At 39.4% G+C, this 15,566-nt stretch overlaps 1 protein-coding gene across 2 annotated transcripts; it reads left to right on the top strand.

Annotated features, from left to right (window-relative positions):
• The first annotated feature begins 326 nt into the window (after nucleotides 1–326).
• Nucleotides 327–5,311, top strand: LOC121328468 (small vasohibin-binding protein-like). 2 transcript variants are annotated; one of them, XM_041273149.1, is made up of 4 exons: nucleotides 327–428; nucleotides 887–1,013; nucleotides 3,713–3,835; nucleotides 4,611–5,311. In XM_041273149.1, exons 2-3 carry the CDS (start codon nucleotides 894–896, stop codon nucleotides 3,797–3,799), a joined length of 207 nt encoding a protein of 68 aa, XP_041129083.1. In that variant the 5' UTR covers nucleotides 327–428; nucleotides 887–893; the 3' UTR covers nucleotides 3,800–3,835; nucleotides 4,611–5,311. The 2 variants fall into 2 exon arrangements, with proteins under 2 accessions (XP_041129083.1, XP_041129084.1); XM_041273150.1 differs by having other exon boundaries at nucleotides 343–428; nucleotides 872–1,013.
• Nucleotides 5,312–15,566: the final 10,255 nt, after the last annotated feature.

The raw sequence follows: 15,566 nt of genomic DNA, 5'->3' as shown, positions 1-15,566 counted from the left end.
ATTAACTTCTGGTATACTGCAATGGGGATTTGAAGGTGTACTAAACCTGCTTAATCCACTAGTTATACACATCAAGTGGAATAAATCTGACACGCTGCAAAAAAACATTACAATGGTATTGCATTGTTATCTGCAAACGCAAAAGAACTATTTTGACGTTCCCGGTGACGACATACAGACTACTGCAATGTGTATACAGCATGCTGTATGCATTTGTATCTTGTTATAAGTATTTATAATTTTTTTATTTTTTTTATTTTTTAAAGCAACAATAACACACAACCTTCTTACTTCTAGCAGAGATTCCCCTCTGATTGTAGTTGCTTGTTGCACGGGGAACCATTACAAAGGCGCACCAGGAAACCGGAGAAAACTGCCAAACAGAAAACAGCTGTTTCTATATTGAATACCGTTGCAAGTATCAGATTGTAAGTGTTCCTTGTGAAGTACTAATGTCAGTTCTGTACATTTACTTATGAAAAAAAAAACTCTTTATTAAATGTTTTACGTATCATTGTAACCTTGTAATTGCGTGTTTCAATACGTCAGTTTAACTGGCTGAGTGGAATGTGTAGACTAGTCGTGGTACAGTGTGCTCATTTAATTCCTAATCTGTTTGCTGTAAATAGCAGATCCAGACGCACATGCACCCGTTTTGTAAATTTGAAGACAACACTGGCCCCATGAAAAGCGGCAGTCGTGTTGTTTGAAACGACACAGTGCTAACCCCTTCAACCCTTTTGTTTTCTTGTGAACGAAGGTCTACGGATTGTAAAGCATTGTTCAAACTATACTCGGCGTGTGACTAAAATAGTGAAAACTTTTTTGCATGTAAACTTACAAGAGGTTGCATTTTTCCGAGTTCATGCAGAGTGTTCTTTTAAAGAGTCGTCATGGAGCCAGCGTGCCGCAAAGACAAGCAGAAGCAGAAGGAGACTCCGAACAAAGGGGATAACGGCAAGGCCAAGCAGAAATCCGCGCAGCAGGAACTGAAGCAGAGACAGAGGGCAGAGGTAGAAGCCTTTCATGCACAGTATTGATACCATTTCATGTTTTACTCTCCATGACTTAACATCTTTTTTTTCAAAAAGGGTGGGGGGGAGGAGGCAAACAGTCTAGCAGACATCAGCTTTTGTTTTAGTGCTGCACAGACCGCTGGAGCTCTCCACAGGAATCCAGTGCTGGCAGCAGCAGCAGCTTGGGTTTGTGGTGATTGCTGCTTTTCAGACTGTGGAGAACAGCAATCCACACAAATCCAAGCAGCTGTTACTACAGTTGTTTCATTTTGAATGGTGAATGTGTCCAATCAACACCAGTGACCCTCTGCTGATTGTCAGCACCGGAATTCTGTGAAGAGCTCAGTCCAAGTAATCAGTTTGTGCAGCTCTAAGCAATAATGCCAGTTGATGAAGGCTCTACTCAGTCTACTGTATGGTAGTTGACCACGACTGGAGTTATACGTACTGAGCCGAAGGCTAGAAGACAATTTTTGTCATTATTTTTGTAAAACAAAACTTTTAAGACCTAGGCTCAGATTGAACTTGTAAAGATCTGTTGGATACCCTTCCACTGAGAAGTTTTAAAGGGTCACAGACATAATGAGATGAAAGTAAAAATGTAAAAATAACTATTTTACAGATAGCTTTTTATTGAGTTACTTAGGCTGGAGCGTGGCAGATAAGAATGGAGCAACATTACTGAATTATCTCTCTGTCAGTTTGTTATTGAAAGATGCTGTCTGAGTTCCAGTCAAGCTAACAGGCTGTGATTGGCTGACTCTTCAGTTGCGGGTACAGGATTGGTTGCTTTCATCGGTGCATAGTATTGATGGGCTGGTTTTGGTGGATAATAAAATAAATTTGGACCAAATAAATGTCTTTGTTTAGTATTTGCTGTCCAATAGATGTGAATTTAATTTTCAATACAGCAAGTCAAAATGCTGAACCCGGCACTTGCATGGATTGGTTTTAAGTTTGATTCACAGTTGATGCTGTGACGTTCCAGCGGCTTCTACTGTCTGATAGTAGCCCACTAAAGATGGAAGCTGATGGTATCGAATCCTTTTTTACATTTTTTTTTATTATTAATATTATTGGTGATATACTGCAAGTATATCGTCACAGATTTCTAATTTGCGACTCGCTATTTAAAGGCATTTCCCCGATTTCTACAAACAAACCATGTTCTATAGAAGTGCCTTTACAGTAAAAACATATTTAATACAAGGAGTTGTTTAATTTAGTATATCAAAAATGTTTTAAATCATTATCCACAAACTGGCAAGGCAGGCAGGTGCAGTTCAAGGTCCACCATAACCTGAACCCCTGTACCTGGATTAGAGTGCTGCCGCTGTCTCACCTGCAAGGGATAACTCAAGGGTCATAATACTAGATAGCGGTTCTTTACCTATTGGATTGTTTTAGCTCAAGTGAACCAAATGGCTGGTTTAGGACAGAATACCAAACAGTAGGCTTAATTCTTAAAACATTTAATTACATGTCTTTGGATGCCCACAATTAAGAGTTGGAAACCCTGGTGTTTGCTTTCTATTTGGCAAAGTTATTATAAATAGTACAGAATAGTCCAAACTGTAAATGTTTAGCACGTTACAATTTATTTACCATCTTAGCATAATTGTGTGCCATTTAAAATGTTTACAAAAACATTAACCTCAAGATGAAACTATAATAACTAACAATGATAAAAATTATTAAAACCAACATAAAAATTACCCAAAGGGATTCTGTGTAACTTTCTGTCACTTTGCACTTTCTGTAGATTTAGTAAGTAAGAAATGTATCCATTCAAACACTGAAAACAAATTCAACCATCTGCTATTGCTGTTACTAAAATGCAGCTGCGCCTAAAAAATCAAACAAAAACCGTCAAAGTATGAGTATTGAGTTTTACTGTTTGTTTACCGGAGCATTTACACTTCTAAAAAAAAGATGCAGAAAGATTGTGCTTTGCTGATTATTATTCAATTGTATGACAAGTTGAAAACAACGAAGTTCATGAGCAGCACAGAGTGCTCTCCTTCGGCAGAATCACCAGACGCCTGCTTCACCCACTCTAATAATATATATCAGAGTGGAAATCCACTCGATCAAAATCACACATGCGTACAGGTGGAAAGTGCAGATGTGATGGATTCTGTGGTTTCTTTTGGCTTTCTTTTCATCTGTGATTCACTTTGACCTGCTCAACAAAAATGAAGTATTTATTCTTAGTGGTTTATAGATAATATATAATCCTGTTTTAAAAAAAAAAAAAAAAATTCAAGATCATTACTGTCTTTTACTTGAATTTTTATTTATGCATTTCTGAGTCACCCTGCTTACCCACTATGACCCTTAGAAGAATTCCCAGTGGTACATGTACCCCCAGTTGAAAACCCCTGATCTAGACAAATAACGTTATCATTTTAAAGAATGTTTCAAGGACTTTCCAACAAAAAAATGACATGGTGTAAAGGTATGAGTAACCCTCCCATGAGCCTGGCCTCACTGATCTAGCTGGGTAAACAAATCACTATATCTGGATAACCTAGTCCTGTTCTGAAGAAGCATCACATGGACATTGTGTAGCTCAGGCTCCCAAGGAGGGTGCACTCTTAAGTCATGGTAACCTGCTTTTTGGTCTGTGAACGGTTGCTTTATAGAAGACTGTTAACTGTTTATGTCTGTGTTGCTTGTGTGCCTGTGCCCTTCAGATTTACGCCCTGAACAAAGTGATGACTGAACTGGAGCAGCAGCAGTTTGAGGCGTTCTGTAAGCAGATGCAGTCACAGGGGGAGTGATGTGGCGCTCCTGGGCTTCAGCGGGGATCCTTCCAGGTATGCTCTGCACAACATCACCTTCTTTACTGCGAGAGACCAGGCAGCTGGAATGACAAGCAAAGCAGAGGACGCAGTGCTGGAAACACGCTGATCATCACCAACACGTTTCAACCGAGAACACCCCCCTCTAGAGTAGCTTCACATCACCGCAGGACGTTTACAACGTCCTGGGCTTGACTTGGAAATGTCAGGTTGATGCTTTCATTCACCTTGACTAAGAATGGGTCCCATACTTGCTGCTTTAACATCACAGTATTAGGTCATGTTATTGTTTTTGATAAAATGGTGCGAGGAGGAATGCTGCACTTGCATGAGGAACAGTGTAAAAACTAAATTCCAAGTCTGTTTTTTCTGTTTTGACATTGATCTGAAATATTAGTGGATGAAGCATGTTATGATTGATTGCTACCATTAGCATTGAGTAAGTGTTTCTTTTGCATTTATTTTTGTACAGGTCAGTGTGTGTGTTTGTATGGGATCTGTTATAATGCTTTCAAAACAAAAAAAATAAGCCCCCATGAGCTAGAAACATGTGACAAAACCAAATTCACTAATGGCTAAACGTGTACAGTCAGCACTCGCATATCCGAGTGCTGATTGTATTTAGATTAAAATAAACTAAAAAATAAACATCAGGTATTTACTTTAGCCCCAACTTTCATTATTGTGGCAATCCATGGCCCTCTGCAGTTTTAGAACAGTAGATCTACACTATATGAGAGTCCATGCAAAGCCCTCATAACCACTATAAACAACATGTTTGTCTTTACAGTACCTGGATGGAAACAGAAGGGGCTATTTTGAAGCGGGTTTGAAGTTTGCCCTGAAAAGATTTTGAGCATTATAAGCTTTCAAACTGGTAGTGTCAGTCCCAGTTCAAATTGTGTTGGTTCTGCTCTGCTGCCCATGGATATAAACAGGTTAGCTGTTTCTTGAATACATTTATAATATGTGTTTTATTTTGCATTCAGAATGGGGGGTGCTTGGCATTGTCAGGCCCATAGGGTCAGTTGCAACATTCCAATTAAACTGAGGTGTAGCTGGAAAATAGGCATGTGTGCTCACCATCTACATATCAATTGAGATAAGAGTCAGAACTTCAGCGTACCAGCAGTGGTTTCATTCAGTCTCATTTCAAGTTAACATAGACCATGCCTTGTGAGGTTTTACTGCGCTTTGTATTTCAAACAATTTTTCAGATATTTGAATGATACAAATCTGAGGTTTTAGTTGTTTTTTTATTTTATTTTTATGTAATTGAGGTTTAGGTTTGTATTTTCATTTGTTTAAAGGTTAACATCTAAAACTGTAGCGTTTGTTACAAATGAACTTTGATTTGAATTGTCCTTTTAAATGCTATTCAAATGGATCTTGTTGCACTCCACAAGGAACATTGTTTTGCTCAATAATGAGGTTAGTTGTTGGAGACTTTTGTGCTCAGTTGTTGTATGTGTATGTATATAATATATATTATATATATATATATATATCTATAATATATATATATATATATATATATATATATATATAAAAGTTTAACAATAGAACTATCTTGAAGTGTACGCATTAATGTTCCCTTGTGTCCACTATGGGTTTAAAATGGGTCTAAAATAAGTGGGTCTTGTAGTCTTATAAAACCAGTGAAGTGGCCCAAGAGGTCAGGTTTAATACCAAAGACATGGACCTTTGCAACTGGCCCTTGACTTAGTCATGTGGAAGTCTGTCTGGTAAAAAATTAGAAGATACTACCCCAAAGACTGATGGCATCATGCACTGGGCATGGAGAATATTCAGCCCTTTCCTGCCTCCATGCCAAGACTGGCAGTGATTCAATCAACATGGTTGTGTCTTTAAAACAGTGCACAGTGCACAGTAGAAACTCGAAGCTGTGAGCAGCACAAACCAGCCAACCACACCACCTGGCACTGGAAATAGGACTGCTAGCTCCTGCATGGGAGGTGATGTTCAGACTCCGGGCTCCTGCACAGGAGGTGAAGATCAGACTCTGGGCTCTTGCACAGGAGGTGAAGATCAGACTCCTGGCTCCTACACAGGAGGTGATGATCAGACTCCTGGCTCCTGCACAGGAGGTGAAGATCAGACTCCTGGCTCCTGCACAGGAGGTGATGATCAGACTCCTGGCTCCTGCACAGGAGGTGAAGATCAGACTCCTGGCTCCTGCACAGGAGGTGATGATCAGACTCCGGGCTCCTGCACAGGAGGTGAAGATCAGACTCTGGGCTCCTGCACAGGAGGTAAAGATCAGACTCTGGACTCCTGCACAGGAGGTAAAGATCAGACTCTGGACTCCTGCACAGGAGGTAAAGATCAGACTCCTGGCTCCTGCACAGGAGGTGAAGATCAGACTCTGGGCTCCTGCACAGGAGGTGAAGATCAGACTCCTGGCTCCTGCACAGGAGGTGAAGATCAGATTCCTGGCTCCTGCACAGGAGGTGATAATCAGACCTGGTATAACTGTTAAAACAGCACTCCTGCACCAGAGGTGTTTGTTTCAGAGTGACTGACATTTCAGTAATATGAACTCCCTCCATCCCTATGTGTTCACAACTTAGGGACCCTACAGTGTTGCGTGATATGTCTTTTGATCAAAAGTCTGGATATATAGCCAGTGAAAAACCAGTATAACAAGCGACGGAAATATCCTGGTGTTTATAAGCCCTTGATGGGTGAACATTATATTGCTTTTAATAATATTGTTGTTTTTCTTGTTACAGTACTGATTTCTTGCTTTTTGTATTTATTTTGATGAACCTGTTTAATAAATTAACTTTATTGAAATATTTTAGTTCCTATACACCTGGTAGTTTTTCCAGACATAAAAGGAGTTTGTTTTTGTAAATCTACCACATCATCACTTTTTCACACTATTTGCCATAAATCATTTCAGATTAGATTTTTATTGTTATGGCAAAATGTAAGCATGCCCTCGCTGGCTTCTTGCCTTCTGTAATGGGATGGAATGTGAATTTTCCATCACTAAAAGATAAAACACCACACTCCCCAAATATTGGTTTACAATTAAGTTCACATCTGAATTCTAATTCTACAGTTCACTCTATCTCTTGATTATGGAAAGTATGCAGTAGGGGCATTTATTTAATATCAGTCATTATATATGTTTAATACTACAAAAAGTTCTACCCCTAACAATTAAAATAATAGTCCCTTCCCAAGTATCATTTGGTCCTTTTAGATTCTACAGACTTTTCAAAAGTATTTGACATTAATGTACATTCTTGTAAGAATTGGCAGTCCAAATTAAGTTATACTTTAATATTTTCCCATGCAAACTGCGGTAGTCTGTATTGACACCAGATGGAGCTCTGACTCAACAGTGTGTGTGTTTAATGTAATGATAAACTGACCCAGTAGGTCGTTTTACAGTAGTTTTTACATATGTAGGAAGGTTGTTACTCTATATACATGCTACAGTAAATAGAGTAAAAGGTTATTTCTGCATTGTCTTACATTTCACAGTTCTTTTATAAATGTAAACGTATGGTTAAAATCAAGGCTCTAGTTTGAGTTGAGTCAAGAACTGGCAGGGAGACTGGCAAGTTTATCCTGTTTGGCTGTAGCACCACAGAAGGATCATTTTAACGCTGGGTTCCCATAGCTGTGGTCCTGCTTGGAGCACAGAAGAATCTTGTTAAGACTCACCTAGGAATCCTTATCTGAATGTGGGAGGCAATAGTTTTAAGTGGCCTAAATTCTCATGTGAAGAGTATTGCACTGTATGGAAAAGGAGGTGAGTTTGACATACTTGTGTTTGTCAGAATTCCTTGAAAAGTAATAAGAACCAAGGTCTTGCTGAACGGGGTATTGTTCCAAAATGGATCATCGTTTTCACTCCTGCTTCGAGAACGACGTACACAGGGATGAGATGCATTGATTGAATGCAAAGCAATAGGACCATTAGAACATCTTAAACTAAAAAAAAACAACTTGGTATTTAATGACTCTGATCTGGAATTCAAGGATCAAAGGTTACTACAGTCCATGTATGTGACTTAGTCTACCTGTGTGACAGTGACCTGCAGTGAGCCGCTGAGTGTGAAAAAGACAGAAAAGCTTAATTTTAGTTTACTGCGGAGAGCAAGGTCAGGCCCGGTTTACAGTATTGTTCTAATTGCAAAGGAGAAACACAAGAACTGAAGACACAGTCATCTGAGGTCATTCCCTACCCACATCTCAGCGGGCTGTTTTTAAAACATGGCTGCATTGCTTTCCCGTATCAGGTGTCCTGTGGTCATTGCCTCCTGGGGCTGTAGATTTGATTCCTGTCTTTTTCACCACACTGAGCTACCAAGCCCTCTGAAATTCCCATTTGAGAAAACCCTGTTGTGTTGTAAAGTACAGACACACTCATCAAAAGTTTGCAAGTCACAAGCTAATATTTTACTAAAATGTGATGGTGACTGCACTGCATTCCCCCATGGCTTACCCGTACTCTGTATGTCATTCGAAACCACACCCTGGCCGTGTGCATTTTGTTTATATCCCATACAGATTTTGCTCTAGGCACACAAGGACAGTAGCTCAGAAAAACAAAAAAAACATTTAAACAAAGGAAAAAGGGAGTCTCTATTATGACCGAAAGATGTTTTTGTAACACTGATGGGAAAAATATACAAGAAACTCAAACTGTACAAAGCTAAAAGGTAACATAATATTTTTTGAAAATCAATTGAAGAGGCGGGACTTCATTTAGCAGTTTTTTGGAAAATGAGAATATTATTCACACACAATTGTCAAAAACAAAAAAACTTCAGCCATAAATGTAGCTATTTAAGATGAAAGACCCAGCTTTCTAATTATGCAGCAGGCCATCCTTATAATTCTGTGCATGCATGATTTGGATGCCATCTGTACAAGCAAAACGCCAGGGGCAACAGAAATATGTGCTAAAGTTAACCAAATGCGCATCTTTGAAGGTCTCACTCCTAAAGCAGTTCTTTCTGTTTGTTCCTTGCATCCCTTTGAGTTAAGTTACTTACTGAATTTATGTGGAGAGGTTCTGTTGCATTTGCCTAAGGATAAATATTTTGCAGGCATGGTACAGAATAACTAGATGTTGATGTTCACTCTCCTGCATATCATGGTGAGAAAGACTTGCACGTAGTTTTGTAAAGCAAGGCCTGCTGGAATGTTTTCCTCTCTAAAAGTGGTGCAGTATGGCCAACAAGACAAGCAACACTTCAAATGAAAGCTCTCCACTCAATTCACCCAGTGTTAAAAACAGTCATAGAATAACCAAGTAATAACTAACAAGAGATATTTTTAAAGTAAGTAACAAAAGCAAAGTGACATTTTCAGAAAGGAGTACACTCATTGAATGTATAATATAAAAGTACAGTACGAAACTAGAAAGAAATTGTTCAGAACAATATTTTCAGACAGGACAACTTGTGATTTGAAACAACATTTTTAATTGGGAATAAAAACCGTTTACATGAGCCTTTCTCACAGCACTTTGGGGGTACAGTTCAACTGCCACCCTCCCTGCTGAGGGCAAACATGAGGAGGAGGTGGGGCAAGACAAGGTGAACTCAAAGCACACCACAGACTGAAGAGAGGTATGGTTACATTCTTACTGCTGTGAGCTGCCACAGACTGAAGAGAGGTAGGGTTACATTCTTACTGCTGTGAACTGCCTCTGACTGAAGGTTGAGATACCTGCTGTCTGTCTGCCTGGCGTTTGGTGATAGTTCAAAAGATTTTCCTGGCAATAGATTGATGATATTTTAGGTGTGTTTAGAGTTTCTTGCCTGCAACGTTGCACATCATAACATTACCTGCTTCTAAAGACAACTGTATTGTTTCTAGTTTTATACCATTAAAGCTGTTTCATTCCTTTCAGAGAACTTGCTGTAGCCCTTTGCTCTCGTTAGCTAAAACAGCCTGAAATGTTCCCTGAGAGATTGCTGTTTCTTGTGGCTCTTTCTGTTTGCTGCAATCTGCAGGCCAGCTAGATAGCTCTGGGCTTCACGAACAGGAGGCCTTTTTCATTGCAAAAAGAACTGAAAGTTGCTGTCTCCACAATGTTATCATTTACAATATTGAAATTAAATATTACACCAGGGTTTCTGTTTATTATACTGGAGTCCTCCCACAATCTCAAAGTTCCCATAGTTTCAGCTGTAAAGATGCAAGCTTCCCCTTGCTAGCAGGGGTAGAAGGGTAGGAATAGTACATATATAGATAGATAATTCAGCAAGTACACTACAGCACATATATTCTGGTGTACAGTACATATATTCTGAAGCATAGCAATGTTAAATGTGAATTATCTAAATATCCTGAATAACGTAAAAAAATTAAGGTGGACCTGTAGCAATGCTCAAAGTTTTGATTAAAGGTTTTTTTTTTTTTTTTTAATTTATGGGACAGTAAGCAACCTGGCATTCTGTGATCTGAGTGAGCATCTAGGAATATATGGTATTAAAATATCATTTAAATATGATCATGCAAAAGCATTATAAGTTAAAAGCAACACCTTAAAATCTATCCTGAAATTAAACTGGCTTTTCCGTCAGCTGTGGTCTCGGGACAGATAACACTTGTTTTCACATCAATTCTTTCTGCTTAATAAGCTGTTTTGAGCCCATATACAAACCATAATCAAGCCAACTGAAAGTGGTTCTAAAACCATTGCCTTTTGTTAAAAGTGACATGCTGTAACTTTAGGTAAGTGTCACAGAACGCATAATAACATACTATTGGAACATGTATTCTTTTTCTGATAAACACGCAGCTTGTGTGGGGCAGTGTACACGTTCCAGTTAAATGGCACAGGCTCTTATTGTTTTATCAGCTATTTAATGTAAGTTCTGAATCAACACAGTGAAGTCTTAATGAAGCCTTAAAATTAATCTGTACATAGCTGGTGCACATTAGCAGTTTGCAATCACCAGCCCTGTCGTTCGACCTTGTGATGTGTGGGTATAGCGCTTTGAAGCCTGTGAGAACGGAGCAAAACTCATAGCATTGTTCTTAAAAGTAACTTCTTGTTATCTGGGTTTCTGCTGACATTGGTACATTGAAGAAGAAATGGCAATGTAACTTTTAACGTGCTTTGTCTCATGCCAGGGAAGTAAGACCAAATTTGGTCAAGGAAATTACGTAAGCTAACTGTACATCTGTGCTGTACAAAGTAATTTCTTTGGTCGGGTCAGCTCAGCCCAGAAACATCTACACTGATGCTGGCTCAGAACACCATCAGCTGAGACTTGTGTGTGAGATCACTGATCCATCGCCTTTGATTTGCTTTGTTTCTATTTACATTTTGATTTCTGAATAAATTATTTTTGGTTAACTTTACCTGAAGATGATTAATTATTTTAAATTGGAAATTGAACCTCTTACAGCTAGCTCCAGAGGCACAACCATCACAGCCTGGCTGCTAGCTCTGTAGTGGCACAGCCATCACTGGAGTTCATGTGACTTTATAAGTTAGCCACCTAGACTATATACCAGGGTAGAGAGATTCCACTGGTTCCACAGACCCTGATTAGAACTAATCTTGGACTATCTTGGACTACAGTGACATTAGGCAGTCCAAGACTAGCGATAGTCTTAATATTTGGTATATAGCTGTGTTCTATGATTACTTCAGTCAAGTTCAATTACCTTGTTTTAGTGTGATATGTTCTGGGTTGGGGGCTGCTAGATAGCAATCCCTGAACTGGACGGAGGCAATACCCAAACCCATACTGTCCCACTGCTACGGCAGACAAGCTGTGATCAAGGTCAGAGAGAAGTAATAATGTCATTATTTAAAGACAGTTTTGCTATCCAAAGAAAAAGTAATCTTGTCCAGTTTTCATAGTTTAATTGGATTTTTCTTGATGTTTGAATGTCATGCATCAGAAGGCAAGATATAGTATTGAAATACTTGGATTACTTGTTTGTTGTTCAACGCAGTTCATGACTGAATAACTGTAAAGATGTAATTAAATTTTAAAGGCATCATTGTGTTCACCAAACTGAGGCAAGGCACAACTTCCCCCAGAGACTACCCTGCATAAAAAGTACAGCTATGAGAAGTATTACAATATTGCATTTCTACGGTTTTATACTTCTAACTTTTCAGTGTGCTCATGACTCTGTGCAATGCTGTTAACAGAATACCCATATAGCAATAGAGAACAGCTGGAGACATCCATGCCAGTAACTGATAAATCTCACTTTCTTACAGCCCCATGCACACAGCCAATACTGTAGTCATTTAATACACGCACCTTATTTGCTGTAGGGATTTTATTCATTCATTTTTTGAGTTTTATGTAGATACTCCAAAATGTTATTGTTGAGTGTTTTGGGGCTTTCGCTTTTTATATACTGTATGAAATTGCGGTTTTCGGTTACTCTCAAATTCTTGGCCGTTCTTATTTCACAGTATGTATACAATTGCACACTTAACCTCAATGACCTCCTAATAAAACTACGACTCCCTTTTCATGCTGGATGTCGAGAACATCAAAGTCAATTAATATGTCATCTACATTCACACCCAGACCTCCCCCAACAATCCAAGGGGAATTGAACCGGCTGTACCTTTTGTAAATGTATTTCTCTGGGAAAGTAAGATGTAACCCCTGCAGCTGGCACCCACTGCATGCAATTGTACCCTAGATCTCTGTCTCCACCATTCAACCGCAAATTAACTGAGGAGTGCTTGCCTAGTCTCACACACACATCTCTCTTTGCAGCTGTGTGTGTTGGACTGGCTCATATCACAAAGTGCAATTCATTATCCGAACAGCATTCAGCAGCACAAAACAAAGCACACTGCATTGCCAGCAGCTCTCCAGCTATTCATTAAGCAGCAAGATTCCTTTTAAAGAATCAGCCGTGGGTAGAGGGTGCTTGTTGATGCTGCTGGCTCTGAGCAGAGGGGAGGAAGCTGTGGGTCTCTTTTTATATAGAAGTATAAAGAAGGGCATGTGTGTGGCAATCTACAGTCTGATGAACTGTATTGAGGCTGTGGGAAATGGAGGCCAACCCACGCTTACTGCAGATCTGAATCCCAGGATCTTTCTGAAGAAAAAAAACAGAATGTAAGGGAACAGCTTTACAGCAGTGTGGAGCACAGGGGTGCAAACCAAAGCTTTAAAATCAATGCATTTTCTCTTAACAGCCATAGTAATATTTCCCCTGCCCCTAATAAAACCAGTAAAGAGCAAGAAGATTCTAGGAACAAAAAAAGGAACAAGGAATAACATGGATTTTCAAGGCAGTGCTTGGCACAGTGATTGAGAAATTAATTGGGTGTTACGAATAAAGCCCTGGATGTCTTAAATTTTAAGGAAGGCTGGCTTGCTGCATCTCCGATGAGTAGCAGGCTGTGAAACACTGACCCATCAGGCTAGTGCAGCCCAACCAAACCACCTGATGATCTTTTTCATTTATCCAACGGTGGTGTGTTGCATAAATGAAATGTTCTGAAAAAAATTAGAATTATGCAAAAAATTCAAGCACATTATATAAAGCTTGTCAGACTACTTTTGTAACTTTACCAGTTTGATCTGTGGCAAGCCACGCTTGTGATCTTGGTCCTAGCCCATTTTGGAAAGGTTAGCTCCTAGGCGATTCCTGTCAATGGTGCCAGCGCCCCAAGGCACAGCTGACATGAAGCAGGAGAATGGTTGTTTCTTTCCAAGAGGTATGTTTCTTTACCAAAGGTACTGTAGTTACTGCAAAGTGGAACACCAACATCTGGTTTCTGAGAAAGCCATGCACAGAAACCTTAACTCTGGAGCAATGTGGTAAACATTCATCTTTACTATATATCCACTGCAGGACACTGCCACTGTCAGAGACCAAACCACCAGCAGAACTTTTACAGGACTCCACTCAAAATGGATCTTGTTATATTCAGTTTAATGGTGCATCAAATACATTAAACATGCCTCTTTAAAATTCTCCTTTATTTTTACATGACAATGTTTCCCCACCCAGAAAGTCTATAAAAGTTAAACAAAGTATAAGAGAGTAGAGTTGCTTTTACAGATTACTGTCAGCAGCAGTGGGAAATACTCCCCCTACTGTTTACAGACACTCATAACAATAATTTCACAGGAACAAGTCAAGAGAGACCAGAAAGAAACTTACGATGTGCAAACTAGAGCATTCCCCCTCCACCACGACCACAACCACGAAGTGCAGGATCCAGGTTTATTACATTACACCCAAAGAGAACCAGACCACTGATCCTTCAGAGGTTAAAACTCACTTTAAACATGCAATGCCAGGCTGGCTTCCCAGAGTGTGCTTTCATTACTGAATTAAACTTCAGAATTCTGTTAACGTGGTCCCTTAACAGGAATCAATCAGTACTTTCTTGCTCTCAAAGTGTTGCATTTAAAAAAAAAAAAACTGTACTGGCCCCTCCCCAAACAGAATGTGCTGTACAGCACAGGGCAGGTCTGGAATGCATTCAGCACTCCCCAAATCTAACAGCATAGCTTAAGGGACTGTCCATAGTTACCGTTATTTTCTAAAAGCATACCAAGCGTGCGCCGAGGGGGGAGCGGAGGGCAGCTTATCCTTTTTGATAGCTTTAAATATTCACATGCCTTCCTGAAAAAGAACTGTAGCCACCAGAGATGTCCTTTGGGTCACAGTTCATGATATTTTACTTTTGGTTGAGAAAAAGGATCCTGTATGTCAGCGCGTGAGAGAGTATGGAAGGCATCAGAGCGTCAGCAAAACTTGAGTGTGAATGACAAATGGTACAGAAAGACAGCTCAAGATGCACAATTAAAGTGAAATACAATTCATTGCTAAATGGCAGAAAAATAGGTTTTTATTTCTTACTATATTCCCCCAGGTTTGCAAATACGTGCACAATTCGTTCAAATACATACAATAATATCTCTAAAATCTGTCTCATACAATACAGCGTACCATACAAAAAAAGCTTCTTTTAAGCAAATAAACAAATAAATGCAGCTAGATTGAAAAATCCTGCCAGCCTGTCACGGATTCGAAAACACAACCCATTTCTTGCAATGCATTTGAAGTTGCTAAAATACAACCTCTTGAACTAACAACCTACAAGAATGCAATCCCATTTGACATGAATATGCACTTTTCAATATAAACAGTAAACACACGTATGTGCTGGGGGGACTTCAAATAAAATATCATTTACCTTAATTACTTGAGCTGCCTCTCTCGGTTGATGGAAAGCTAGGACAAATATGCAAAGTCACGTACTACCTGCTTTCTGCACACATACAGGTGATCAATATAGAAAATCCATGAGCCAATTAAGTTTCTGCAATTCCTACATGTTTGTGTACAATATAGGATACAGCAAACTAATAGAGAGCCTATTTTCACTTTCAGTATGATGTCAGCATTTTTATCTATGCCTTTTGGGGAGGGGGGGGTTCTTGAAAAAGAGCACGCTATGTACGCTTGCTGTAATTGATGATCATTTTGGTTGACCGCCAAGGTCAGCCTCTGTCCTCTTCTTACCCCTGCTGCTGTGTTGACTGTGGAGGGACCCACAGTCCCCTCCCTCTTCAATCCACTGATCCTCACAACACACTGTGGAACACAATGCTTTAGGAAGCCTCAGTAAACAAGACATCTGTGTGATAAATACTGAAGAGCCTGGAAAACCCAAGCCACTTCATCAGGCAACACAGGGCAACTGCAGCAACTACAGAAGTTATAAAAAAAAAAAAAAAAAAAAAAG

This window comes from Polyodon spathula, chromosome 16 (genome assembly GCF_017654505.1).
Source record: "Polyodon spathula isolate WHYD16114869_AA chromosome 16, ASM1765450v1, whole genome shotgun sequence".
Lineage (NCBI taxonomy): Eukaryota > Metazoa > Chordata > Actinopteri > Acipenseriformes > Polyodontidae > Polyodon > Polyodon spathula.
The sequence above is the reverse complement of the archived record's forward strand: the minus strand, read 5'-3'. Positions and strand labels throughout refer to the sequence as shown.